Source organism: Solanum pennellii, chromosome 6 (assembly GCF_001406875.1).
Source record: "Solanum pennellii chromosome 6, SPENNV200".
Taxonomy (NCBI): Eukaryota; Viridiplantae; Streptophyta; class Magnoliopsida; order Solanales; family Solanaceae; genus Solanum; species Solanum pennellii.
In genome coordinates this window covers 60154255-60180149 of record NC_028642.1, presented here as the reverse complement: position 1 = coordinate 60180149, position 25895 = coordinate 60154255, and the positions used below count along the sequence as shown (strand labels likewise).

Genomic DNA, 25895 nt, shown 5'->3' with positions numbered 1-25895 from the left:
GGGGGGGGTGAAGGAATGAGGGGTTAAGTGAATATCTTCTGCGTGCTACTTTATCAAGCTACTCATGCTTCTGCATTGTCCAGGAATCTACGTATCCGGGAAGATACCGCAAAATATCTTCTTAATCTTGACGTCAATTCTGCACACTATGATCCCAAAACCCGGTCCATGCGTGAAGACCCTCTTCCAGATATGGATCCAAATGAAAAGTTCTATGCTGTAAGTGTACAATTGATCCACCAAATAGTACTGGTTTTCATTGTTCATTTTTTTTCGACTTAGTCGTCATCCTTTTATGTTTCCTCTTATAGGGTGATAACCAAAATAGAGTTAGTGGTCAAGCATTGGAGTTCAAGCAGCTGAATATTCATGCTTGGGAAGCTTTTGACAAGGGGCATGATGTTCATATGCAAGCAGCTCCATCCCAAGCAGAACTGCTTTACAAAAATTACAAGGTTAACAAGGAGAAACTGAAGTCACAAACAAAGGAGGATATCATGGAGAAGTATGGTAATGCTGCCAGTGAAGAAATACTCCCGAGAGAACTACTGTTGGGTCAGAGTGAGAGAGAAGTTGAATATGATTGTGCTGGTAGGATTGTGAAGGGCCAGGTAATTCTTTCATCAAAAACTGCATAAATTACTTTGCAAGTTTTAGGACATGGGGTTGAATGGCATAAGGTAATGGTATATATTAAATTACTCTGAGATTGAAGCTTAATTGTTGTTGCAATTGTCCAAAGTATCTGATTTCATTTGGGTTCATTCTGCTTCATTCCAATCTCTGCTGGGTTTAGGTTCCCTTCACCTTTCAGTTCCAGCAACGTTATAAGCTTCATCACTATTTCCTACTTAAGTATTGAGAGCAGAATAATTCAGGAGATCATCCTCTTCTTCCATCATATCCAGCAATCCAGTCTTCAATCATATGGCTCTGTTTACCTCAATTGAAGGCAATTCGACATCTTTTTTCTTTTTTCTTTTTTCTTTTGAAGATGCGGGTATTTCTGTTCTTATCCTAACCAAGTTTATCCAAACTGGAAACAACTTGATATATAAAGAAATATTACTTATTAAACTCTCTGAGAGGATTATTAAAGAAGAATGTATACCGATACCTCAAAGAAACTATCATCTGCCTTTCATACAGCTATTTAGATTCAAGACTTAACTATCCTCATTTACATAAACATCTGGACAGCACAATAAATTTCAGATACCGTCTCCATAACCTTCTCAAGTTGTTACAACCAGTCTGTGCGATGCAAAGAAATACTTGCTCCATTTTCTGGGGAAATAAGATAGAACTAGAAATAACATTTATTAGGAAATTAAGAGTGGATAATGTTTATAAAATGTTTCTTGATTCGTTTGGTTGGCATAACTTGTGAGTTGCTTGCTGTAGGAGATGTCTATTCCTAGAAGCAAATATGAAGAGGATGTTTTTATCAATAACCACACCACAGTTTGGGGTTCATGGTGGAAGGATCACCATTGGGGTTACAAATGCTGCAAACAGACAATCAGAAACAGCTACTGTACAGGTGCTGCTGGAATTGAAGCAGCTGAAGCTTCTGCTGATCTTATGAAGGCCAATATTGCTCGCAAGGAGTCTGCTGAAGGTTAGTGTTCTCTATTGAAATTCAGGTTGCTATCCCCGATAATCCAGTTTCCTGATAATGGAACTTTCACAATTCTTTGTTTTTTGATTTTAGATTTTATGGATGCATATGACCCGAAGTTACGAGAGACCATCATATTACTTCTTTAAGTTACCTGCTACTTTCCTCCGCAAAAAAAGAAAAAAAGCACATTGTGAACTAGATCATCATCAACGTAATTCCAAATGATATCATCAACTCTTTTCTTAGAGCACATTCTCGTTGTCAGACCAGTAAAAAATAACAGAACGGAAATGCTTTTCAAGTCTCTAGTTTCTCAAATCCAAGTATTTTCCATGATACCCAATTGATTGGGAGTACTCTTAATATGTTTACTTTAGATCTTATGCTTTATAGGAGTCTTTTAGCAATATTAGAGATTTTTACGCAATAGGAAAGATGGAGAACTGCTGGTATTTTTATTATTATTTATATTTATTACTTCATTTGATGTTGGCTTGAGATGAATTGAAAGGGAAACATAGTCAGTGAGGATTCATATAGCCGAGCCCAACTTGTTTGGGACGGATACAGTTGTTGTTTTGTCACTTTGTGTAAATCTGATCAAGATTCCGGATTAGATGTTGTGAATGTCTAGGGTCTTCTTACCTATAAATACAGAGAATTTATTTTATAGACTGCTGAGATTTTGCCTGTCGTCCTCTTCGAATTTTGGTCAAGAATTTGATTATGAATTAGCAACCTTCTACAGTTTTTCTGGGGGCAGCAATGTAATAGTAGAATTTGACATAAGTCAAAGGAGGTTCAACCACCCTCTGTTGTTCATTGTATTATGAATCTACATGCAATTGTGGGGGAATTGCGTATTTGATGACAGAATTATCAGTGAACTGTCTGATTTCCTAGCACTTGTAATTCAGATGTGTACATATTTTCCTAATGTGGCATGAACCCCATATTTGAAGGTGGCTTTTTTTCTTACCTGTCACTTTGTAGGTATACTTGTATGCAGTGTAGCCGTTTATCTCAAACTTTTATATTTATATTCTTTTCATCAAATATGTGATCAATCTAGATACACATGCGCCGGTTGAGGAGAAGAGGCTCACTACTTGGGGAACTGAAGTTCCTGACGATTTGGTTCTGGACCAGCAAAAGCTGGCTGAAGCTCTTAAAAAGGTATCCCCTTTAACCTATTCTTGGTGATTATGAAGCCACTCTCACACGTCATGATGATCAATTAACTCAGTTTCCTCTTCTTCTTTTTGGAAACAAAATGTAATTTCTTTTTCTTTTCGATGTTCACAAAGAATGGTAGTGGAAAAGAGTGGGTGGTGGTTGAAAGCCTGACTGGATCCATGTTTTAACAGTGTGGATACTCAGTTGGGTCTAGCTCACATGTATATCTGGATGCTCTAACACTATCTTAAATTTGTATTCCTTGTCTGAGCAGGAGGATGAAAAGAGGAGAGAAGAGAGGGATGAAAGGAAAAGGAAATACAACGTGAAATACAATGACGAGGTACATCTGATTCTTCGTTTTTATCTTTCCCTTCTTCTCTGTATCTTTTCTTTTGGGCTGTCTTACCACATTTCTCTGTGTAGGTTACACCGGAAGAAATGGAGGCCTACAGAATGAAAAAGGTCCTCCATGACGATCCAATGAGGGACTTCTTGCACTGAGTTATACAGAAGAGGGAAGTCCTTGCACCTTTTTAGGTAGCACTTGGCATTTGCAAACTACATGTAGGTGAATTGTTAGTAAAATACACTCCCAAACACACCATCCATTATTAGGGGCTTACAAGTGAGGAGCTCTTTGGATGATTGCCACTCCTGCGCGTAATATGTATATATTGTTGCTTCAAACCCATTTTTTTATTATTTCAATATAATTGTGGTCAAGCGTTGTATCTGTCCTGATTTATCAGTTGTACATACATGCACACTGGGTTTTGTGAGATCATATTTAAGCTTGTTACTACTCTCTATCTCTTTAATGGCTCAAATTTGAAATATCTAGCGTGAGAACTCTTTGATTCCATCATTTTCTTTTTATATCAGGGATTTTATGTATTATACTGGATAAAGATTTGAATTTGAATCATTCAAATTTTATTCACCAAAGTTGTTTGTTTTCAAGTCTCAAATTATAATTATTTAGACATTAGTTACTAAGTTTAGTTTTCTTTACACTCTGTAACACTGGTCACAACAACCACTATCAATTACCATTATTTACTGCCACAGCTCACAGCTTGTCGTAAATTACTATCACATATTTTTTTTTTCCTACAAGGGAAATCAAATCATTAGTTACCACGATTACTAGGTTTAATTGATTGTATATATAAATGGAATTCAAAACAAAATAAGACGGAATATAACCCACAACGGTCCCTATATAAAGAAAAGGATAAATTATTCGTGCAAGGGAAGCTATCCGCCACGTGAGATGTCATTCATTAGCTACAAACAAACACCTGACCCATCATATAGCAAATAAAGTTAAAAAATGGAGAAACAGTGAAAGTGATGGTTTCAGTAAAAGCAAGCAAGTTCAAATTTGCACCACTTTCGAGGACGACCAAAAGATGGATGTGTTTTTCTTCAGATCCAAATGTACATAACTTCCACTAGAGAGTTTGAGATAACTGCAAAAGCTCAAAAGAAAATGGCTAATTTTCTTATACTGAAGAATCGTTTGGCTCTTCTAGTGCTCTTATTTACTTATTACTTCTACCTGGGAGATTTCAATGTATCGGCGCAACAGTTTAGACCTGGATTTGTGTACACCAGAAACAGAGGAAGATGTACTCCTCAGTAAGAAACCCTTCTTTGTACTAGTCTAAAATTGCTAGCATTATCACTATGGCAATGAACTATAAAAACCTGTTATTTTGCTATTGGTGAATGAAATAGGTATTGGAGCAGCAGGAGAGAGTCATGGCCAAAAATGGTACCACAGACATCGACAGTATCTAAAATATTTGGATCCAGGGCCTACGAGCGATACAGGTATGATCTAACATTGTTAGAAGCTGCTGGAAGAAACGACGATGGGGATAACGTATTTGCCAGATTAGTGAAGCAATCAACAGCTGCATTGTTGAATTCATATGCCAGACAGAATTATCCCTACAGTGCTTGGGAAGTAAAGACCATGCTCATTCAAGCTTTGGTTTCTGAAAAATCTGCTTCTGTTTTGGCTCAACAGTTATCTCAAGCTAATGAAGCCTGCAACTAATTGATTGTTACTATAAGTGTGTTAGCTTTTTCTGTAAGCTATGTGGTTCAATGGACATTTTTAGTTCTACTTGTGTTCGTGTGGGTGCTATTATAACATTCTCATACTAAACTATGTGTCATCCTCTCCTGCTTGCTTTCATGTAACATGCTATGGTCTCAACACCCGTAATTATGAGTCTCTAAGTGAAGATTTCAAAGCAAATAAGCAGCCACAATATGTACTACTTCAAATCACAAGTAAAATACATTTAGATACGAGCCACTATTGGCGTTGTGAAACTTCAAACAACTGTATGTATATAATGTAACAAGATCACTTATATACCAATCTACACTACATTTGAACTGTTATATTAACGACCAACCAAAGATCAGTTAAATACAATCTAAACATCGGTGAACTACATCTCCAGAGAATAAGAGATTGGACTTTCACGATTCCCTGTACTTGGTCAGATCAAATGTCAATGTGCTCGAGCAACTGCAACAAGAAAAGAAAAAAAAAACACCATGTTCATGTTATTATCTCAAGTAAGAAGAGAGAAGGGAAGTGAGTGATAGAGAGGCTGCAGAATCTTACCCTCTCTCAGCATCCCTGTAAACACCAACCAAAGCTTCAGCTTTGTCATAAAAGCTGTCTTTCAGAGAGATAACAATGCTTTGGAAGCCACATCCTTCTTCAGGATCCTGAGTAAGCCTAGCACCTCCACACGACTTTGATCGAATGAATCCAGCAACTTTGGCAACATTCAGATTATCCAATGCAGCATCAACTTCATCCAGTATGAAGAATGGAGAAGGTCTAAAACTGAAAATCACACAAAAAAGTGTGAAGCATTTTCTGCACAAGTTCAAATTGGAAGGAAACAAGATAGGTATTATCACTATGACACTATCTACAATTCGCTCACACTAACTGATATTTGCATATCAAGTGGATGTAAACTGTGCCAAATGAACATTAGTAATTTCTGAGACTAAAAGAAGTATTTCCCTACTTCCTGCTGGCATAATGAGTTTGTGAGTAGCCACACAGATTACCTGTGGATAGCAAAAAGCAATGCAAGTGCTGCAACCGTCTTCTCCCCTCCTGAAAGCTGTTCCATATCCCGAAACCGTTTTGTTGGGGGCATAGCAGTATACTTGATACCATGTAAAAATGGCTCATCTTCATTATCCAAGTTAAGATATGCTGTCCCACCGAGAGGATGTGTATTGCTCTTTGTGAGTTGCTTGTATATCTGGTCGATTTTGCCAGATATATAATTGAAAGCTTTCATAAACAATTCATACCTGCAAGCAGTACATGCAGACTTCACCAACAACATACTCTTTAATCCCACAAGTAGGGAACACGCAGACTTCAGAGCAACAAAATACCACACAGTAACGATAACAGATATGGTAGTCAACTTTTGCTATTTTTTCTACAGGATAGAATATAAAAGGACTATCCCACCATTCTATGTCTAATCAAACGCAACAAATATCTGTAAAGACCACACCAAAGACTGGGGAAAAAGGGAAGAAAAGGACCTACAAATAGGAGCATATTGTCTCATGCATATATCAACTAATCAAGAATATGGCCAGAAAGAGTGCAATAAAGAACTCGCTTCAACAAAAAAAATTTGAAATAAAAAAATACATATATGCTTCAGCAATACATAAATTTCTCTAGTTCTTTCTTTTTATTTTTGGTGCCTTGTGTGTCTTTCCTGTAGTTTTTTCATCCTTGCAAAGGATAATTTAAGGATACATAAATTAGAGATTGGTTTTAATAGAAGATCAATAAACGTGGCCTCAATCACATGGATCTCAAAGGCTTACCAAAAGCAGAATTCCCTTTTTAAAACCCCATGTATAAAAACATTAATTGAAGCAGAGGACTGAACAACCATAAATAAGCAAGCATACATAGATCAAACAATTCTATAGGGTAATGATCTCCTGACAGCATACTACTGTAACCTCATCTCCAACAAGTAAAGTAACCACTTCACTTACTCTGACATTCAGGAATATCATGGTGAAATAATATCGAGATACATGTGAATTTCAGCATTTGAGATTAATAATACCTGCCCCCTTTAACTCTATTATATTCATCAGTAACTTTCTTCTCCTCATTTTTGGCCACTTCAAATTCTTTATTAACATCTTCCTCCTTTTTCAGTAAATCTTTGTATTGATCAAGGGCCTTCAGATTTGGAGCTGTTCTTTCTATCTCCGACATCAAGGAAGCAATTTTCTGAGTAAAATCCACCTCATGTTTCTCCCTTTCAGTGGGCTTCGTAATCTGCTGATATGTTCTACTCAGTTTACTGAAATCAAAAACAGGGCCAGGTGTAGACTCTCCAGTATCCATTGGATCAGAGATAGTGGGCAGTTCTATTTGCTCCAGTTCACATTTCTCCAATATTTCCTGTTTTTTTGAATTCAGTTGTTCAATCTGTGCCTCCTGTAAAACAAAGAACAAAAGCACTCATATACTCATATTTTTAAGAGGAAAGCACTCCTTTTCAACATATATGAATGCAATTGGTAAAAATGAGTGGATTCTCAGAAGCCATAGCTAGATAAGAAAGAACTTCTCCAAGAAATTATCATTGATCAGAAAAACCTTTGATTTAATTTGACGGTTATGTTTGCTAATGCTAGTTGTTTCAGCAGAGATCTTTTTCTGCCACTCCTGCAGCTGCTTTTCACATTCTTCTGATTTGGATCTCCATGCTGCAGAAGGAAAGGAATAAAATTCTGTTAATGTACAACATATTGGGAGAAAGGGACATATTGCCTATTGCAAAGTACGAACATAGGAAAAGGAATGACTAATACTGGGCATTCAGTAGCCTGACATGACCAAAAAAAGTATATTCAAAGGAGGAGATGAAATATAATTGAATTGGGAAGTGAATGTATAACTAGTTAATTACCATCAGGAAGTGATACTCCCTCTTTACCAATTTATTCAAACACAATTTGCATTTCTTGAAGTCCCAGAATATGTTTTTTTTAATAGGCAAGAATTATTAATGCTTAAAAAAGCACTAAGAAAGTGCTGTGACAAAATCCAAAAATTGCAGAAGAGAAGTTTACCCTGTCTATTCATACAGATTTTCTGTGAAGTGTAACAGAATTTCAGCATCTTCAACTAATTCCAATGTGCACCGAAAGGAAGAAAGCACGACACCAAAACAATAGCTCCAATTCAACTTCTCATGTTTCGGAAATGTGAGCAGGAAAAAGAATTATTTGAAGTATCATGCAATGCTATTTTTCCATGTTTTAGACTAGTTAGAAATTGGCAGTTGTTGCTGCAATCTGATTTATCATAAAAGAAGCAGAACATGGTAGAGTTTCACCCTATCAAGATATGCACTTTATCTGATGAGGCTTTTACAGAGATATTGGAGAAGGAATCTTTTGTAATACTTCTACAAAGAAAGTACAAGCATACAGAAATATCTAGTCCAACAAGGCTGAAAAGCTAGTGAGAGGGCTCTACAAAAAATTGAAACCTAAAGCATACCGAATACTTCTTCCTTGTAATCGTCTATCTCCTTTGTAGCTTTCTCCATGGATGACTTCAGATCCGACTCCTTGGTCTCAACCTCCTTTAATTTCTCTTTTGAGTTATTAAGGGTGGATTCCAGTTTTACAATTCGTGAATCCATGTCCCGCTTCTGCTCATATTCCAACCTGAAACATGCTTGAATTAAGAAGTGGAATGTGCTACAACTAGGCTGAAAATTAACAATGCAACTGTTAAAACAGTAACAAGCCTTCAATATTATTATTAGCTTTATAGCTCAAACAACTGATGAGGACAGCAAAATACTCAACGAAAATCAAGTCCAATTTTTTTTTTTAAAAAAAAGTATGGACGCTTGTTTGGCTTAAGGGCAGAAAATATGATTATGAGAAACAATATCAGAATGTCAGATGATTAGGTCGAGGTCGGCATCTATTTATCATTGAATTTATTCTAATAGTTTTAAGGAACCGACAACATTAATCAGAGAGGAAACATACTGTGACTTAAGCTTCGATTGTTGATTATGTAAATTGAGCCTTTCTTCAGACATTTCCTGAACAGCTTTGAGCTGATTTTCTTCATACTCCCTAATATTTCTCACCCCAACAGATTCACTGAACTTTTTGTAGATTCTGTCAACAATGTCATTGATCCTTTTCTCTCGTGATAAGATCTCTTGTGCCCTTGCATCTATTTTTCTGTTCAACTGCAGAAACTCCGAGTAAGACCCATGTTAAAAAAAAAGAAAACCAAAGATTCTAAGATAGGTAGTATAAACACCTGCTCAAGTTCAGGCTGGATATGTCTAATTTCATTTTCAATACTCCCCTTTTCGCGTTCCAAATTTTGAAGTTTGTCTGCAATACTTTTCTGCAAGACAACTCAAGCTGTCAGCATTACAAGATGCAGAACATATACAAATGAAAAGGCCAATAAGCGACAGTACATTAACAGGGATACAGAATTAATAAGCTATGAAAGAAGTGAAAAGCTAGGGCAAAAGACACCACGACTGTTGAGCCACTACGTTGCTCGGACTCTCCAAAAATATGTAAACAGAAGTAGATCCAAAGTGTAAATAAAGTTTATTTTTCAAAGAATTTGAACATTTGGAAGTATAAATAAATGTGAGCATGCCATCTTTTTTTACCATAATGTATCAAAGAAGAAATGAAGAGTATAGGCAGAGTTCCTTCTTCAGATATTGTCCATCAACAAATAAGTTGCAGCAATAAATCAGTCGAGTATAAAGCAAAACTTTAACACCCTTTCAATTCCAAAGTGCCATCAACTTGATGAGCACTAGATTGAGACTGAAAGAACCAATCAACATGAGGATATGATGCTCAGGGTGGCCCTAAGAACAAAATACCAAGGTTTGTGATCATAGGAATTGATTATTAAGCAATTGTTTATCCTTATATATATATATATATAAACTAGTTACTTTCCTCAAAGAAACAAATCAAGCTATATTGTTGGTGGTCCTCACTAATAGCTTACTTCAGTCTGTTTAATGTTGACATGAAATGATCAGACAGAGAGTTTTGCAGTCCACTTGACTTGTGTATTAACAGCAAAAGCAGCAGAAAATATTAGAATAATTGAAACATCAGAGCAAATTTGGATTTTAAACTGTTAAATAAATTTTATTTCTTGAAAGAATTGAGTTATATAAACCATATTATTTCTATAATGTGTCTTGAATACTTTTTTATCAGCAAAACATGTCAAGTATTTGAGAAATCTCAAAATAGTGTTGTAGAAACTGGCACAAAGGCAATAAAGATGGAGTTGGACCCAAGAAAACACACAAGAACCTCAGCAAACTACAAAGTTTAGAGATACAATAACCATACTCCCCCTTCACTATATCAAACTTTATCAGGAAGGAAGTTGCTATATAAGAAGCTACAAGGGCATCTTAAACCGAAAATAGATGACAATGTATGAATCTCAAATGACTAATATGAGGGCTCACAAAACTTTAAGAATAGATAGTCAAAAACCTTTTCAATCTCAGCATAGTGAATCTTTTTCTCAAGTCCACTGATTCTGCCAGATGCTTCAGACTCCTTAAGCTGCATCTCCCTTATTGATCCAAGCTCCTCCAACTCTGACTCGAGACCTTCTTTTTTCTTCTTAAGCACTACAAACCGGGGAAAAAAGAATCAGGACTACGCAACCAACCAGACACATGGATAACGAACTCAACTAACCGTCAATTTTTTTGTCATCCCATTTGTGAGATCGTGCTTCCATTCCACCACTAGTACCACCAGTCATTGTACCCGATTTTGTTAACAAAATCCCATCAAGAGTCACAACTACAAGCAATATGGGTGTTGTTAAACCAAGATTAACTTGTATAGTAAGAAGGGAAGTACTCTTTGTTGTTCATCAGTGAAAAGCACCATCTTACCTTTAAGTCTATCACCATCCCAGCTAAGATACTTAGCTTCTTTTAAGTCATTGCAAACAATGGTATTCTGAACAGCAAATAATATAGCCTTCTCCAGTGCTTGATCAAATCTGTGTTACTGTTAAGCATAAAACCTCAGAGTTTCTGATAAGATTTTCCCATCATCATAGACAGGTGTATGGTTGAGGAATATGGATAATCAACATATTAGGTATAATAATTAGTATAACAGCACAGGATACTGTATAACATCAAAAACCAGCTGTGCACTCCCACCCAATGTCCGCAGCCGCTCAACTACTGGCTTTATACGGACCGACTGAAGAGGTATAAATGTCTGAGGAGGAAGTCTTTGCTCTTTCAGATACTACACATAACAAAGAACGTAGAGGCACAATTAACACAATGGAAAAATTTAGGGGCAATAAACACATCAAAAAGAGCATCTCAATCTACGGGAAATGAATCAAGCACACTGTTCTGGGGTCAGAGAAATGCTCCCTAGTCCAGTTGTAGACAAAAGCATTTCAAGGGAATATCACATTCTAAAACCGATCCCATATAACAACACTTCAAATATTATTGTTCTTTCTTATACTAAACTGATTAAATCAAATAGAGGTACAGTCACTTATAGAAGCATAATCTGCCCCAAGAAAATAGACAAATGTGAGTTCATAGTAGTATAGGTAACATAAATCTGAAAACAGGACCACTGCGACCAGCATTATATTAGGAGTGGCAGAGAGATATACAGCTTAAGAATCCACTTCACTTGTCATTTAATTGGATACAAGACTACAGTAATTAATAACATTAGGTGACATACCCTAAATTGAAATGTAGAGTAGAAGAAGTTACATAGCATTTTAGAAAGTGCACATTATTATATTACCACAAACTTCAGCAGAGATAGCATACATGGCTACAAAGCAAACATATGGAGAATCATATCACTTGCAGCATTTGCTTTTTTCCAGAGAGGTAGCATGTTAATTGCAGTCTCTATGAAGGAGAAAGGTAGATATTCTAATGGAGTATAACATCAAAGACAAAAATGATAAGACCTATCCCACTCCAAAGATGAACCTCTAAAGCAAGCACAGCAACATCTATATAAAATACATTAATATATTTACATAAAGTTAAAATGCTTAAAAAGAAGGAAAACAATGAAGTGAATAAGGAAGGAACGGTCCCTGAAAACACAAGGCACTTTTAGAAGAAATTTCTTTCTAGGTTAGCATCACCAAGTTGCAGCATCACAAGTAATCAAACCAAGATAGAAGTTGAGAAATATAATCAGGTAATCTTAATAAACCGTGGCAGGAGAAACCAGATTAGCACCGCTTAACTACTTGATACTAGAAGAATCATTACTATGACATAGTTGCTTTCGCACCTTGATGCATTCTTTTCCTGTTTGTTCATCCTCAACTACTACTGCATCCATATATCTGCCCATTGCAACTGTTACAGCAAGGTTATACTTCTTCTGTATTGGCCTGCAGAGATCTGTCATTCGACCATGAACACCGGGAAACAGACGCTTCAGTGTTTCAACTGCTTGAGACAATCTGGCATCTCTCTCATTCTCATGTCTCTCAGCCTTCAACTCGCGTAGTTGGTCCTCTACTTCATCAAGTCGTTTGCGCAGATTGTCATGTTTTTCTCTGTCAAAAGAACAGATATTTCAAGTTATTTACATAAACAAGTAATTTTGCAAATGCAGTTACTTGAACTTCCATACAACCAGAGCCTATTAAACAAGGAAATATGTCATGGTATTCAGTAGCATGTATCATAGCTCAATCTGACCAACCTGGAGCGTCGAAGTTTATTTTTCATCTCACGCTGTTCTTCTTTCACCCGTTTCAGTTCTTCATCATGCTTCTTAACTGCATCAAGAATTTTCTTCAACCTTGTTTGCATCTGTTTCTCCTGAGACTCAAGCTCATGCTTCCGATTTTCAAGCTGCTGAAGATTTTGTTCCAGATTCTTCTGAGCATCAATATCAGCACGCTGCTGCCTATCCAAGACCTCTTTCTCATCTCTTAGTTTCGCAGTTTTCATGCCAGCCTCCTCTTTACTGTAAGACCAAATCCACGAAGCTTCATCAAATGAAAACTAGCACTTGATCTATAGACATTTATTTCAAAAGAATATAGAAAAAGCAGATCATGTGACAATGCAAACATTTCCATGCTTTCACCTTTCTCCTCTGTCTAGGCAGCCTGAGAGAGAAGATGACAATGGAAAAAAGCAATTTTTGAGCCCATGACAGTCCATGTAACGACATTGCTAATAAAAAACATGAGCTTCTGCAGCACAAGGAAGCAGTTTTTCCACCTCCCCAATGGGGGCACAAGGACAGGGCAGAAAAAGAGCATGCATAATAACACTTGGTGATGTTTTCCATCTGCCTAAGCCTTGGAAGAAAGTGTGACCAGGTACCCGTGCTAGTAGGAGGTAGCAGGTACCCAGTTAAATAGTCAAGGTCGTTCAAGCTGGCCCGGACACCACCGTCACAAGAAAAAGAATCTAAAATTCCATGTAGATTAAAGATTAAGGTTTAGAAGAACATGTTAGAGAGCATCATAGAAGCTTACATCAAATCAGAACCAAAGAAGGTCTGTACCATGACAACAAAATGTGGTACATTTGCAATTTAGAAGTTCTTGCTTCAAATAATAAGCAAATAAGATACATCCAAGTCATGGGCTGAGCAACACAAAATGTTTTGTTACACAAAACCTGCCCAGGATATTATTTTGAGGTCAGAGGCACAAACACATAACCAACGGAAACAAGCAAAAGTTTCAAAAAGTTAATGACAGTGGCATTCAGGCCAGCTTGCATATACCTCGGCTATTCCTGGGTACCTTCTACCCCCCTCCAGCACAAATATAAGGTAACTCCACCTGCCAAGGCTTGCTTCTGAACCTGAAAGGCTGAAATTCCATGGTTCTCCTCCAATTTAATTGACCATAATTAAGTTGCTCGGGTTCGGGTGTCCGATACGGCTGCGGATCTAGAGATCGGATCCTTCATGATAAGATTTGGGGATATGGATTCATGTATGGATACGGGTGCGGGGATTTGCCTAAAATTAATTAAAATATCTAAAAATAGAATTCTAAAACCTAAATTATGAGACATTATGTGGAGAACTTGAGGAGAATATTGGAAGGGATTATAGGAAAATGAGTGACATAGAAATTTTTTCTTCAATTTCGCCTCAACTTTTGTATTGATTATAGGAATCATTAAAATTGTCCAGACTTTCCCCATCAATTTTGGTAAAAATACCCAAAATCTCTTGACCAAATCAGACACAGATCCCACACCCATGGCGTGTTGACAAGGGTGCGGCACCAAATGTGAAGAGTCCAAGCAACTTAGGACCATAAACCCACAACCACAGGTGTGCAAAAGTTTAAATGTCTTTGACTTCAGAGAAATGTAATGTGCTCTTTGTTCTGTGTTGAAATAGAAATTTTATTACTTATTACTAGATTTTAGATTGTTAAATTAGTTAATCATTAGATAAGATTTTACGCGCGTGCGCAGGGCGGGGTGGGGGGTTAGTTTTCTTTATAGGAGAGGACAAATTTATTTTTCGATACGGATTCGACACGACATAGGAGAAGCTTCCCTTTATCAATAATTATATTATTTTACTAATTAAATGTGGTCCCAACATATTAATGTATAGGTGCTTCTTCAGATTCAGATACCGGAAAAATTAATGATTCCTGCCTAGATCGTCAATTATCATCCAAAGACATTTATTTTATTAACAAATAAACCAGCAGTAAACGTTAAAGAGATTACACAAGTACTCATATTCCTTCATATAAAAGAGTTTCTCAATCATAAAAGAACTCACATTTGGTGATATGTCTCCAATTGACTGTCAGCTAATTGAAGTTTCCCCCCTGCATCTCGACTTCTTTGACGCAACTCGTCCAGCTGCTTTGTAATGTCCTTCAAGTCATTTTGAAGCTTCTTCACCTCATCTGCATGTCTTCTTTTTTCTTCTCTCTTCTTATCAAGCTCTTTACTTGTACTTCTGATTTTTGAAGTAATCCGCGATATTTCTTCCTTTAACTTTACTAAATCAGGTTGCTGTGAAAAGATAAATGAATCCTTGAGTCAGCACATATAAACGGTGTAGTGCATAAAAAATACGTGCAGTTCACAACTCTAGTGATGACAGAGCAACAAGGACACAAGAGTATAACTATTTAATGACAACCGAGATTTTGTTTTTCGATGGCAAAATAGGTGAAAATCTTGTGTGACACCACATAAACTGAGTTATTTAATGTGGCACATCATCAAGTTCAATAATAGAAATTAAAAAAAAAATACATTTGCACGCCTTTAATAGAACATTGTAACAATCAGAATAAACAAGTAAATTTAGGAAAGCAATCAATAGCACTCGCCCAACAAGTTTAACTCATTAAGCTTCTAAGCATTCAGCCAGAGAAATCTCTTCGAGCCAACAGTAACGAATTTCATGCACAAAATTTAGGGAACCAACAATATGGAATACGAGGCAAAAAGTGTTATCCTGCAATAGCTAATCTTGAAACAGGCTATTTGGTTTTGTCCTGTCAGCTTTTCAGTTATCTAAACCTTTAGAACAATTGCTGAAGATTTTATCTCAGATTGGAATAGCACGAAATGTGGTTCAGAAGAAATGTGGTTCACTTCATAGGCAGACAGAAAATAGCATTAACATCACTCATAAAACAAATGTGGAAGACTAATGAATTTGAGGATAAAATTACATTCTTGTCAAGTTTGTTTTTTCTATCTGCAATCTTCCTCTCGCGCAATGCAATCTCTCTCATGTATCCGCTTAGTTCTTTCTTCTTTTTGCTAGATTCACTTTCATATTCCCCAAGTTTCTCCACAATTTCTTTGACTCTTGCTTCTTCAGCATCAAGTTCCTCGTTTGTCTTAGCAATATCCTTTTCTATGTTGAATAATTGCCACAGAAAATATTCTTGCTTCAAAGATTTCTGAAAAAAAAAAAAGACAGATGACAAATGATAGGGACTCACAAGAGGAATAGCCATAAAGGAATAATAGAAACAAGTTAAACCAAGCGAACAACTGTTTTTTACAAAATATTCTCTCCTTCCACTAATAGCAACAAACAAGAAAAAGATATCATCCACTATATGCCAGGAAAAAAAACAAAAACTTGAGGGTGTTACCATATACACATTGTTCGCAGTAAAATTCAGAGTAGATAACCTTTTATCATTAACAGGGAATAAATGATATTTCTGCATACGCTGCCTCTACCAGGCAACTAATTTGTTCTCCTGAAATTGCTTCTATTGGACAAGGCCAAAAACGGAGTAGAAAGTATCCCAATCACTGCAAAACTATATATCAGATGCTTCATGGCCCTACTACTGATAATAGCTAAATAGGAGGAGGAAATGGGAGTAGTTTAAAACTCACCTTATTATGAATTGATAAATAAACCCTTGCATTTATATAATACACACAGAGGCACGTATTTTAGATAAGAGGAAATCAAAGATGTATCAAACTCCTTGTTATAAATTATAGGCAAGCAAGTGTGGGCAAAAATGTTGCGACTGAAGAAGCAGATATGAAATGATAACTTGATAAATCCAAAAGACAATTAAGTTACCAATTTCCAAGAAAAAAATTGAAAGACAATTATTGAAAAAAATAAAAAAGAGTTTTTATACTTAATTAAGAACAAAGAATGAGAGAGAATACTCACAGTAGACAGCTGGAAAAAATAGAAATACAAGGATATAGACAAAAACAACACTTCAGCACATTACTATAAAAATGAATAATGCTTTAAAATATAAAAGCAGGTGAATCTTGCATTAAGATCATAAACAAGACGATGCACTCAAAAACAGATGCACTGAACTCATACCAGTTTATCTTGTAAACGAAGATGCTTCTCAGCTTCTTCTTTCTGTTCCTTTTTCTGTTTTCGCTCCATAGTTACAGTTTTCTTTTTCTGGTAAGCAAGTGCCTTCTTTTCTTCAGCTCTTGCTTTTTCTTCTTCCAATTCATCATAGCGTCTCTTGAACTCTTCAGATCCAGATATTTGCTCAAGGAGTGCAGAGAGTTCTTTTGGATTTTTAGATGCAATAGACTCAACGTCACCCTGCATCAATGATCCATAGGTAAAAGAGACATCCATTAACACATGCAGAAGGAAGTAACTGCTATTAAGTTTACTAACTACAGAATAATAGCATAGGTTGTTAAATGTCATATTCTGAACTTCCCTTTTTCTACTTATATTCATTTGTCAGCTTATAAGTGTACCACAGTTGCAGAACGTCAAAGGAATACAATTAGCAACTCACTCACATGATGGCAATCAAATTTTGCAGTGACCTATAGGGGAACTAAGATTAGCCAGAAACCTCAATTTGATGGCAACAATAACAACTTGCCTCTTCTTTCTGCTAATACAAGCTATTCTTAATACTGTCTTTAGTGACACTTTGCGCTTTATTATGATTAGATAGGAATGTGTTTTGAAATAAAGTTACAATGGATGAAAGATATTTCCCTTCAATTCAATCCGTAAAGATAGTTCATGATTCTTTTATATTACACCATCGTTTATTTAATTGTCTCGGTTTATCCTAGCCGATGTGAACACATGTTATGAGGTGCAGATGATCGCAATGGTCCATTCAAAATGCAAAAAGAAAATCATAACGTGCTAAGATATTAAGACTGGTATTAGGTATACGCTGTGAAGTGATTCATTCCATCTGGATTGAAAAAACACAAGGATATTTGTGAAAAAGAGAGGACACTGGTGCTGTTGCAAAGGATACATATGCATCATGTGTGTGAGCCTCACCTGGAATTACAATTGAGCTTGAATCCTTTAAATAATGAGTGAGCTAGAGATATGCTTTGGAGTTGTAATTCCTGTTATTATTAATGCCTGAGATAGCAAGCTTTGTGAGCTTTGCTATGGATTTATAATGACTCATTTGGTGATTGATACATCAAAGTTGTTAATCAAAAAATATATATGAGGTGAAGTGGTACTCTGGCTGTTTAAAGATGGTTTATTCTGCTGCAAACCAAGACACAGTGTCAATGTAATAGGATTTACATTATATGATTTCTGTGTAAACACTATCAGAGTGTGTTTGTGTAGTTAAATAGCTGTGGCAAGTTACCCATCTTCTTCAGGTTACACTTTTATACTTGATATATAGGGTAAGTTGGCTATTGAATGACCTATAATATACAGTCAATGACAGCAACTTGCTTCCGAATGAGAGTTGTAATTGTTTCTTTTCGAGAAATAGTAGTTGTCCTTACATACTAAGTATATAATAGCAATGCAATGAAGTTAAATCTTAAAACAATTAACCACCACGGTACCTGAAAGACGAGAAAATTCCGTGCTTTAACCAGAATATCAAGAGACTTCAATTTGGCATTATACTCATCCCAATTAACAGCTTTCCCATCAATCCGATACTCACTCGCACCAGCACTCGTAATAGCACGCGTAAACTGAATTTCCGTACCATTAGCAAGCTGATAAATTAGCCTCACGAAAGCTCTTCGACCTCTCTGCTCCTTTTCACGGTCGTCAAAAGCATAAATTAAGTCCTTCAACTGTGCACCTCGAAGTTGACCCGTACGAACTCCAAGGACGAAGCTGATTGCATCCATCAGGTTAGATTTTCCTGCTCCGTTTGGCCCTATAATCGCTGTAAAGTCGTAAAATGGGCCAATTGTTTGAAATCCTTTGTAGGACTTGAAATTCTCGAGTTCCAGCCGGTGGATTTTTCCCGGCGACGCCTGTGACGGCATTGCTGAGTCGAAACCCTAGGTATTGGGTGAGAATTTTGTGATGAAATGGTGAAAATGAAACTTGAATTGAGTTGATGGAGAGTGAAATTAGGGTTTGAAGTGAGGGGATTTTTATTTTGGCGGGTATTTATCTTGTTTTAACTCATGGAGCGTCGGAGTCGGAGCTGGAGTCGGGTTCCCATATTGGAAGAGTATGAAAGACGAATGAGAGGGAAAAATCGAATTATAGAAAGCTTCTTTTCGTTTTCCCTCTAAAATATCCAACGCCATTTATCAAAAGTAAAAAGAAAAAAATGGTCAAAGACCCTCCAAATTATAGTCGGATTTTCAACTACATACTCATATTTTAATGGTTCTATTATCCTCTGAATTTCATAAGATTGAAATTATTACCTCTCTGAACGCGTAATTGGCAAAGTAAGTGTATCTCACTTTTTTTGAAAGAGCGAGCACAAAAATCTAATATAAAACTTTATTTTAATCTGATTTTAAGAATTTATTTTTTTTTATTTATTTATTGTCTTCTTCTCCATAGCAATAAAGATCAAATTTCCCCACCATTCACCATCTCTAAACCACCATTGTCACCTCCATCTTCACCGGATTCACCATTAATTTCACATAAGCTTTTAAAATCTCAGTAAGAAATTTTTATAAACCATTCAAATTAATTAAAAGTAAAATGAGATCAATTTAAATCACCTAAAAATGGGTTTCGGATCATATTTGAAAAAAAAAAATCAATTTAGGTTTACATCAAATCCAATTGAACTATCAAATAAGATTTTTTATTTATTTTATAGATCCTTTAATTATCAATCTCAAATCTCAAGCAACCAATTACAAGTTTCTTCCTCATTTTTCCGGAGAGAATTTGCACTTGTTCTTCCTCTCTATTGCGCTCCCCTCACTTTTTTTAGTTTTCCTCTCTCCACTGCTACCAGTGAAAAGCTACCATTGTTGCTTCCTCCGACGAAACGTCACCATTGTGGCTGCCTCCGATGAAACGCCACCATTGTCACTGCCTCCAACGAAATGCTACCATTGTCACTGCCTCCGATGAAACGCCACCATTGTCGTCGCCTCCGGCGAAACTCAAAACACCAGTAAAAACACTCCCACACCTCCTCTCATCTCTGTCTTGTTCCTCATAATTCAATTTTGATGTACTTTGGTGTTTAAAGTAATGGTGAAGTTACTTTAGAAATTTGAAGGAATTGGGAAAGAAATTGCTTTAGGATTTGAAGAAATTGGAAGAATATAGGAAAAAGAGAACGGAATTATACGAAAATTGAAAAAAATAATAAATTAATTAAATTTCCACATGTCGAACGCGTGAAATTCACGGATCAATATAGATGTGGTTGTGGCTTTTCAAGGGTGTAACTATTTCAGTTTTAGACAGTTCAAAGGGGTGATAGGACTCTCGTAAAATTAAGGTGTGTAGTTGGAAATCTGGCTAGAGATTGAAGGGGCTTTTGGCCATTTTCTCAAAATTAAAATGGTAAAAAATTTACAATTTTTCTTTTAATTACTATATATATCACCTTTTTGTTCTAACACACACACACACACACATATATATATATAGTGCAAGCCTTATTAAAAATAAATTACTTAGGAGTATATTCAGATTCATGTTAGGATAATCGATTGTTGAAGTCATCCATCAAGTACGAAAAAAATGATAAAAAAATTTTGAAGAAGAAAGATGGACCTACATATAGTGTTCATTGATCTAGTAAAGGTATAGACAGTCTCGATGTTATCCTCAGGGGAGAATTGAGAATTTGAAAATTTTAAGTGCACCAATATAAACATCGCTCAAATATGAGCTCTAAGCTAAGTTTAAAATAAAAACTTGGGGTGCACCAATATAAACATAGCTCAAATATAAGCTCTAAGCTAAATTTAAAATAAAAACAATAAAAAAAAAGGCTTTGTCCATCAATATAAACATAGCTCAAATTAAATATGAGCTCTAAGCTAAACTTAAAATAAAACCAATAAAAAAGGCTTTAGTTAGATTCAAACTCTAGTCTCAAGGGTGGTATCTCTAGCTTGTACCAATAGCGCAAGGGCACTTCTATGTTTTTCATGGGTGCACTTTAATAATATCCTAATTTTACAAGATTTTCGAAATAGATATACATATATACATATTTTTCTGAAGTTAGCGGATGCATGCATACACCCATATACATAGTGTGAGTCCGCCTCTGAATGTCCTAATGATCTATATTAGGGAGACTATAGATGACATGTATGATGGAGTCAAGACTCAAGTTAGAATGATAGGAGGAGACTCAAAGTACTTCCATTTGAGATGACCATTTAGAATGAGATTTCATGATGTATGTCATGTGTTGATGAGATGTTACTGATTAATGAGACATTGAATAAAGTTAATGCTATCCTGCATATTGCTTAGAGACAAACTTATGAACTCAAAGGGTTTAGGTTGAGTACATATGATCAAGATAGAATATTTGAAGTGTAATTTCATTGTCATACGATGAATAAAGTAAATGTGCAAGTAAAACTTGCCATACAAACTATTCCCAAGAGAGAAGGTTATCGAGGGTACTTAATTAGAGGGTAAATGTAGGCTAAAAATGTATATGAGAGAATTGATTAGATAGAACATGCATGACGCATCTTTATGAATGAGGATCGCATAATAGGATATATAGAAGGTTAGTAAAGGTAGAGTGTTGTCCATAAGTGTTCGTACGAGTACTGATTGTATCCTTATAAATCTTGTCATATGTTGTTTATTGTGATTCAATTATCATTCACTTGGTGAAATTTCACTAGAAATATATGTTGTTTGTACATATAACTTGATGTTATGTTTTTTATTTTTTTATGATTTTTCTTACCCGGTCCTCGGATGATATGCTCAAATGTTATAATCTTTCAAATTATACATTGGATTTGTGAAGAGTGAATGTAAAGAAAACTTTATCCCTATCGTACGAGGTAGAGAGCTAGGTTGTTTTCAATAAACTTTAATATAAATTCAAAATATGCTTTTGGCCATGCATGTTTTTTGAAATTGAATCTTTAAAAGTTTGAGTTTTTGAAGTTATGCTTTTTAGAATTTGAAATTGTGTGCATTTACTTAATTTAAGTTTTATATGTAGAAGTAAGATATTGAACTTAGATTTTCATTTTTTAATCAAATAATTATTTGAAGATAAATTTTTAAATTTTACTACGAATGGTAGCTCAAAGTGTTATTCATAACAGTTGTTTAAGAGAGTGACATTGGCCTATCAATTAAATACTTGTACACGTGATCAACAAGTGTGAATTGCAGACCTATAAATGGTGGGTTGGAAACCAATAAACGAGTTAGGGCTAGAGCAGGGGTCTAGTCTTTTTATTTATTTACTACAATGGATTAAAAATTACTCTATTTGTACTTAGTATTTATATTTCCAAACTATTGAACTAATAATGATGCAAATGTATATTTTAATACTCGTGTTTTTGTTACATCCATAAAATTTGATTGATGACGAAACTCTATTAACATATAGTTGCAAATTTAAGATTGAGTTTTGTTATGATATATTTAAGTTAAAAAATTTCAGAAACAATATCTATATTCTCACAAGATAAAATAAAATTTGCATATTCTCACATAATACTCGTAGGATGGATTGCATTAAATTTATTATTATCTTAAATTATAAAGTATGAGAAATAATAATATGTAGTAAATTAAATTAATCAAACCACAAGTAAATTGGAGTATTTACCTAGTCAAAAAATGAATCATTTCATTGCAACATACATAAGTTAATAATAATACTAATAAATCAAACGAAATAGAAAAATCTACAACAATAAAAAGACTTTAAGTATGATATAATATGAATTTGGTCAATTAACCTACATATATAATACTAATATAAAAATTAAATATTTTAAAATAATTGAGAGAATAATTACCTCCTTAGAATAAAATTCTCTAATTCAGATATAATAACAAATTTTGCTTACACTTAATTTTCTTTCAACTCTATTGAGTCATACGATTTCACTAAACATAAAATGAGTAGAGCTAAAAGGGTGGAGAGAATATAAGAGGAAATTAGGTGATTGGAAGTACGTACGTAAGTCGTAACAGTGCATGGCTCGTTCGGCGTAAATTCAGATACGATAATTAGTTAATTAATTAATTAGCCAGCTATAAAACTTTTTGTTTGGTCTTTAATATGAACGACAGAAAATAAAGCAATTTGTAAAAACTATTGATCTCGAACACTTTATATTTTATTAAAATAATTTCACAAACAACTTCACTGTATTTTTCATGTGATTTAAGATGTTAATTAAGAGAAAATCATATATAGTTTTCTTTAATTTACTCATTTAACATTCAAAATGTACTAACCTAATTAACAATTAACTATGATCCGTGCTTGATAAATTCGTGTGAAATTTTTTTTTTATTAAGTTATTCTTTATTAGTACTAATGTTTGAACTTGAGAATACTATTTCAACTCCATTCTTAATCAAATATGTGAATTTGAAAATTGACAATAAAGAGCGTACCCATACAAATAACTCTTTTTTTCTTCATTTGATAGAATTTCTGTCGCAGACAGCTTATTAAAAAAAAAACACTCACCATGCTACTAATTAAAATTCTTTTTATTCCCAAACTTGAACCAAAAAACTTGTATTAATAGTAGAACAACTATATCCATCTTACCATAATATCTAATGTATAACATACACCTTTTTTTCTAATTTCAAAGTGTTGCAACCTAAACTAGTTAGATCCAAAAGATTTTCAATAAGCTAAGGTGATTAAACACACAGAAAAAGTCCATCATGTCCATAATTGTCAACCAAATATCAAGTTTTATTATAAATAATAAATTTATAGGAGTAGTAGTTATTGATGGGAGTAATTAATTATAAAACAGTAGTATTTAATTTCTCACATGTAACAAGGGCATTTTAGTACTTATGATAAATGGAAGAAAACAGCATGTCCTACTCCCTTTATATCACATTATATTTTCACTCCCTTCCACTTCATTTCCATATAAACCCTAAACAAACAGTACTCTTCCCCTTCTCTACCCCGTTAATACCAAAAAAACTTTGCTTCCCCAATTTTAGCAAAAAAAAAGTACCAAGTATTGATCATTTTCAGATAAAAAACAAAGCTAGCTATACCAGTACTCTTCCAATTTTTGCTAGTATTGTTCAAACAAACGAATATTTCTTTATTTTGTTACTGTGATTATGAACAGTAACAAAATTAATAAAGCGACCGATCTAGAACAAGGAAGATAGAGATCGATCCTATTTATGGCTTCTTTTACGGAATTAGTTGAAAGTTCGAATCATCATCATCGCGAGAAAATCAACATCGAAACAGTTAACAATATCGAGATAATTTCTGTTTCTGCTTCTTCTTCATCTGCTGCTACACCGGCACCAGCTAGCTCAAGTAGCAGGTACGAAAATCAGAAGCGGCGGGATTGGAACACGTTTGGTCAGTACCTGAGAAACCACAGGCCTCCACTCACGCTCTCTAGATGCAGTGGTGCTCACGTACTTGAATTCCTTCGTTACCTTGATCAATTCGGCAAGACCAAAGTTCATACTCCGGTAAGATTATATATATTCAGTAACTTTTTCTTCCGATATCTTTAAAATAACTAAAAGTATTCCAATCGAACTCAATTATAACTGTGTATTAATCTATTGTTACGGATGAAACTCATAAACATCTGCATCTGTTGATCTTACTCTCTCAATTCAATTTATGTGAATTTTGAAAGTTAACTTTTTCGCTTTTAAATATTCAATTGTGATATTTAGTAATTTTCAAATATATAATAAAAAAATTTAAAGCTTATAAATTTGAATTTCAAATTTCCAATGCATATATATACATATATAAAGTTAAGTATTACACTTTTTCACTGTTTGTGATTTTTTTTTCTCCAGATGTGTCCGTTTTATGGGCATCCGAATCCGCCAGCACCGTGTCCGTGTCCGCTAAAGCAAGCTTGGGGGAGCCTTGACGCACTGGTAGGACGACTTAGAGCGGCTTATGAAGAAAATGGAGGGAAGCCGGAAACGAACCCATTTGGTGCTCGTGCTGTTAGGCTTTATCTTCGTGAGGTTCGTGATTTGCAGTCCAAAGCGAGGGGAGTTAGTTACGAGAAGAAGAAAAAACGGAAACGCCCACCTCCAACTCCACCACCACCACCGCAACAGTTGTCCACGTCAGTACAACTGCCACTCTCATCGCCACCACCATCAGGTGAAGCTGAACGTTTAATTATTATACTCTTTAACTAATTACCATTTATTTGCATCAATCGAATAGATTTTGGTATAATGATTTCATGAGATACAAAAGTGTTAGTTACTCTAGACAATAAATATGCCAAAAATTTAAACGAAGATCCAACATTTTATATATATAAAAATTTAATTTCTCTCCACCATGTGTTAATTAATGCTAAAATTTGATGGTAAGGGGTTGTTTGTATGGGTATAATTGGCATATTGGGATAGATAAAGTTATTTTATATATATACACAATATTATTAATTGAATTTGATAGTGACATCACATGATAACATAATTTCATTACTGACTAATTCCGCTAATCAAAGGCATGATAAATAACTTATTATCCCTTATTCCTGTGTAGCAAATGTCCCGGAAGTTTGGAACCATGAAAATAATATAAGATTCGAGCTAATATATGCAAAAATAATAGAAATAACTTATAGTCATGGTGTTTGACATAAGTTTATGCGCAACTAATTTTACGAAAAGAATTACTTTATGTTTTTATTTCTAAAAAAATTTAAATATAAGACCTCATAATATATATTCTTCTGTTAGATCTTCCGGTTTCCAATTTTTACAGCTTTAGGGTGTGTTTGGTAGGGAGAAAAATGTTTTCCATGGAAAATGTTTTCCTAAAAAATGTTTTCCTGGAAAACAAGTAAATTTTGGACTTATTTTCTCACGTTTGGTTGGTGAGTAGAAAATATTTTCCGGAAATAATTTTTAGTGTTTGATTTATGAATAAAAAATGTTTTTGAGAGACATCTTTTATTTTTACTAAAGTAAAAAACAATTTATGACACTGAAAATATTTTTTAAAATCAAAATTATTATTTTTTCGGGGTGGGGGTGGGGGTGGGGG

At 34.9% G+C, this 25895-nt stretch overlaps 4 protein-coding genes across 4 annotated transcripts in view; 3 read left to right on the top strand and 1 right to left on the bottom strand.

The window, feature by feature from the left end:
• The window catches only part of LOC107021184 (pre-mRNA-splicing factor SLU7-like), a 6491-nt gene extending 2857 nt beyond the window's left edge, over positions 1 to 3634 (top strand). The window contains exons 5-10 of the mRNA XM_015221793.2: positions 84 to 219; positions 312 to 611; positions 1405 to 1621; positions 2697 to 2800; positions 3075 to 3143; positions 3227 to 3634. Coding sequence (XP_015077279.1) covers positions 84 to 219; positions 312 to 611; positions 1405 to 1621; positions 2697 to 2800; positions 3075 to 3143; positions 3227 to 3304 — 904 coding nt within the window. The 3' untranslated portion in view covers positions 3305 to 3634. The remainder of the gene's footprint in view (positions 1 to 83; positions 220 to 311; positions 612 to 1404; positions 1622 to 2696; positions 2801 to 3074; positions 3144 to 3226) is intronic.
• Positions 3635 to 4099: 465 nt separating this feature from the next.
• On the top strand, positions 4100 to 4980 carry LOC107023156. Its single transcript, XM_015223744.2, has 2 exons — positions 4100 to 4444; positions 4544 to 4980. Exons 1-2 carry the CDS (start codon positions 4242 to 4244, stop codon positions 4866 to 4868), a joined length of 528 nt encoding a protein of 175 aa, XP_015079230.1. The 5' UTR covers positions 4100 to 4241; the 3' UTR covers positions 4869 to 4980.
• Positions 4981 to 5072: 92 nt separating this feature from the next.
• Positions 5073 to 18903, bottom strand: LOC107023155 (structural maintenance of chromosomes protein 1). The gene is made up of 18 exons (XM_015223743.2): positions 18259 to 18903; positions 16772 to 17008; positions 15630 to 15863; positions 14720 to 14958; positions 12653 to 12919; positions 12233 to 12503; positions 11073 to 11197; positions 10831 to 10940; positions 10628 to 10735; positions 10418 to 10557; positions 9189 to 9278; positions 8906 to 9114; positions 8403 to 8572; positions 7494 to 7603; positions 6952 to 7331; positions 5912 to 6163; positions 5451 to 5678; positions 5073 to 5351 (listed from the first exon to the last, which is right to left on the bottom strand). The coding sequence occupies exons 1-18, from the start codon at positions 18694 to 18696 to the stop codon at positions 5303 to 5305; spliced, it is 3657 nt and encodes a 1218-aa protein (XP_015079229.1). The 5' UTR covers positions 18697 to 18903; the 3' UTR covers positions 5073 to 5302.
• A 4852-nt stretch (positions 18904 to 23755) lies between these two features.
• The window catches only part of LOC107021580 (protein LIGHT-DEPENDENT SHORT HYPOCOTYLS 4-like), a 4291-nt gene continuing 2151 nt past the window's right edge, over positions 23756 to 25895 (top strand). Inside the window, exons 1-2 of the mRNA XM_015222269.2 lie at positions 23756 to 24334; positions 24677 to 24995. Of these exons, the coding sequence (XP_015077755.1) occupies positions 24032 to 24334; positions 24677 to 24995 (622 nt within the window). The 5' untranslated portion in view covers positions 23756 to 24031. The remainder of the gene's footprint in view (positions 24335 to 24676; positions 24996 to 25895) is intronic.

What these genes read in the sequence shown, in the direction of transcription:
- LOC107023156 (XM_015223744.2), top strand. Translation starts at nt 4,242, where the DNA reads ATGTACATAACTTCCACTAGAGAGTTTGAGATAACTGCAAAAGCTCAA. An exon ending in AGAGGAAGATGTACTCCTCA is followed by an intron (nt 4,445 to 4,543) that starts GTAAGAAACCCT and finishes TGAATGAAATAG; the next exon opens with GTATTGGAGCAGCAGGAGAG.
- LOC107023155 (XM_015223743.2), bottom strand. Translation starts at nt 18,696, where the DNA reads ATGCCGTCACAGGCGTCGCCGGGAAAAATCCACCGGCTGGAACTCGAG. An exon ending in AATAAACTTCGACGCTCCAG is followed by an intron (nt 12,504 to 12,652) that starts GTTGGTCAGATT and finishes TTCTTTTGACAG; the next exon opens with AGAAAAACATGACAATCTGC. An exon ending in CAATCGAAGCTTAAGTCACA is followed by an intron (nt 8,573 to 8,905) that starts GTATGTTTCCTC and finishes AGCATGTTTCAG; the next exon opens with GTTGGAATATGAGCAGAAGC.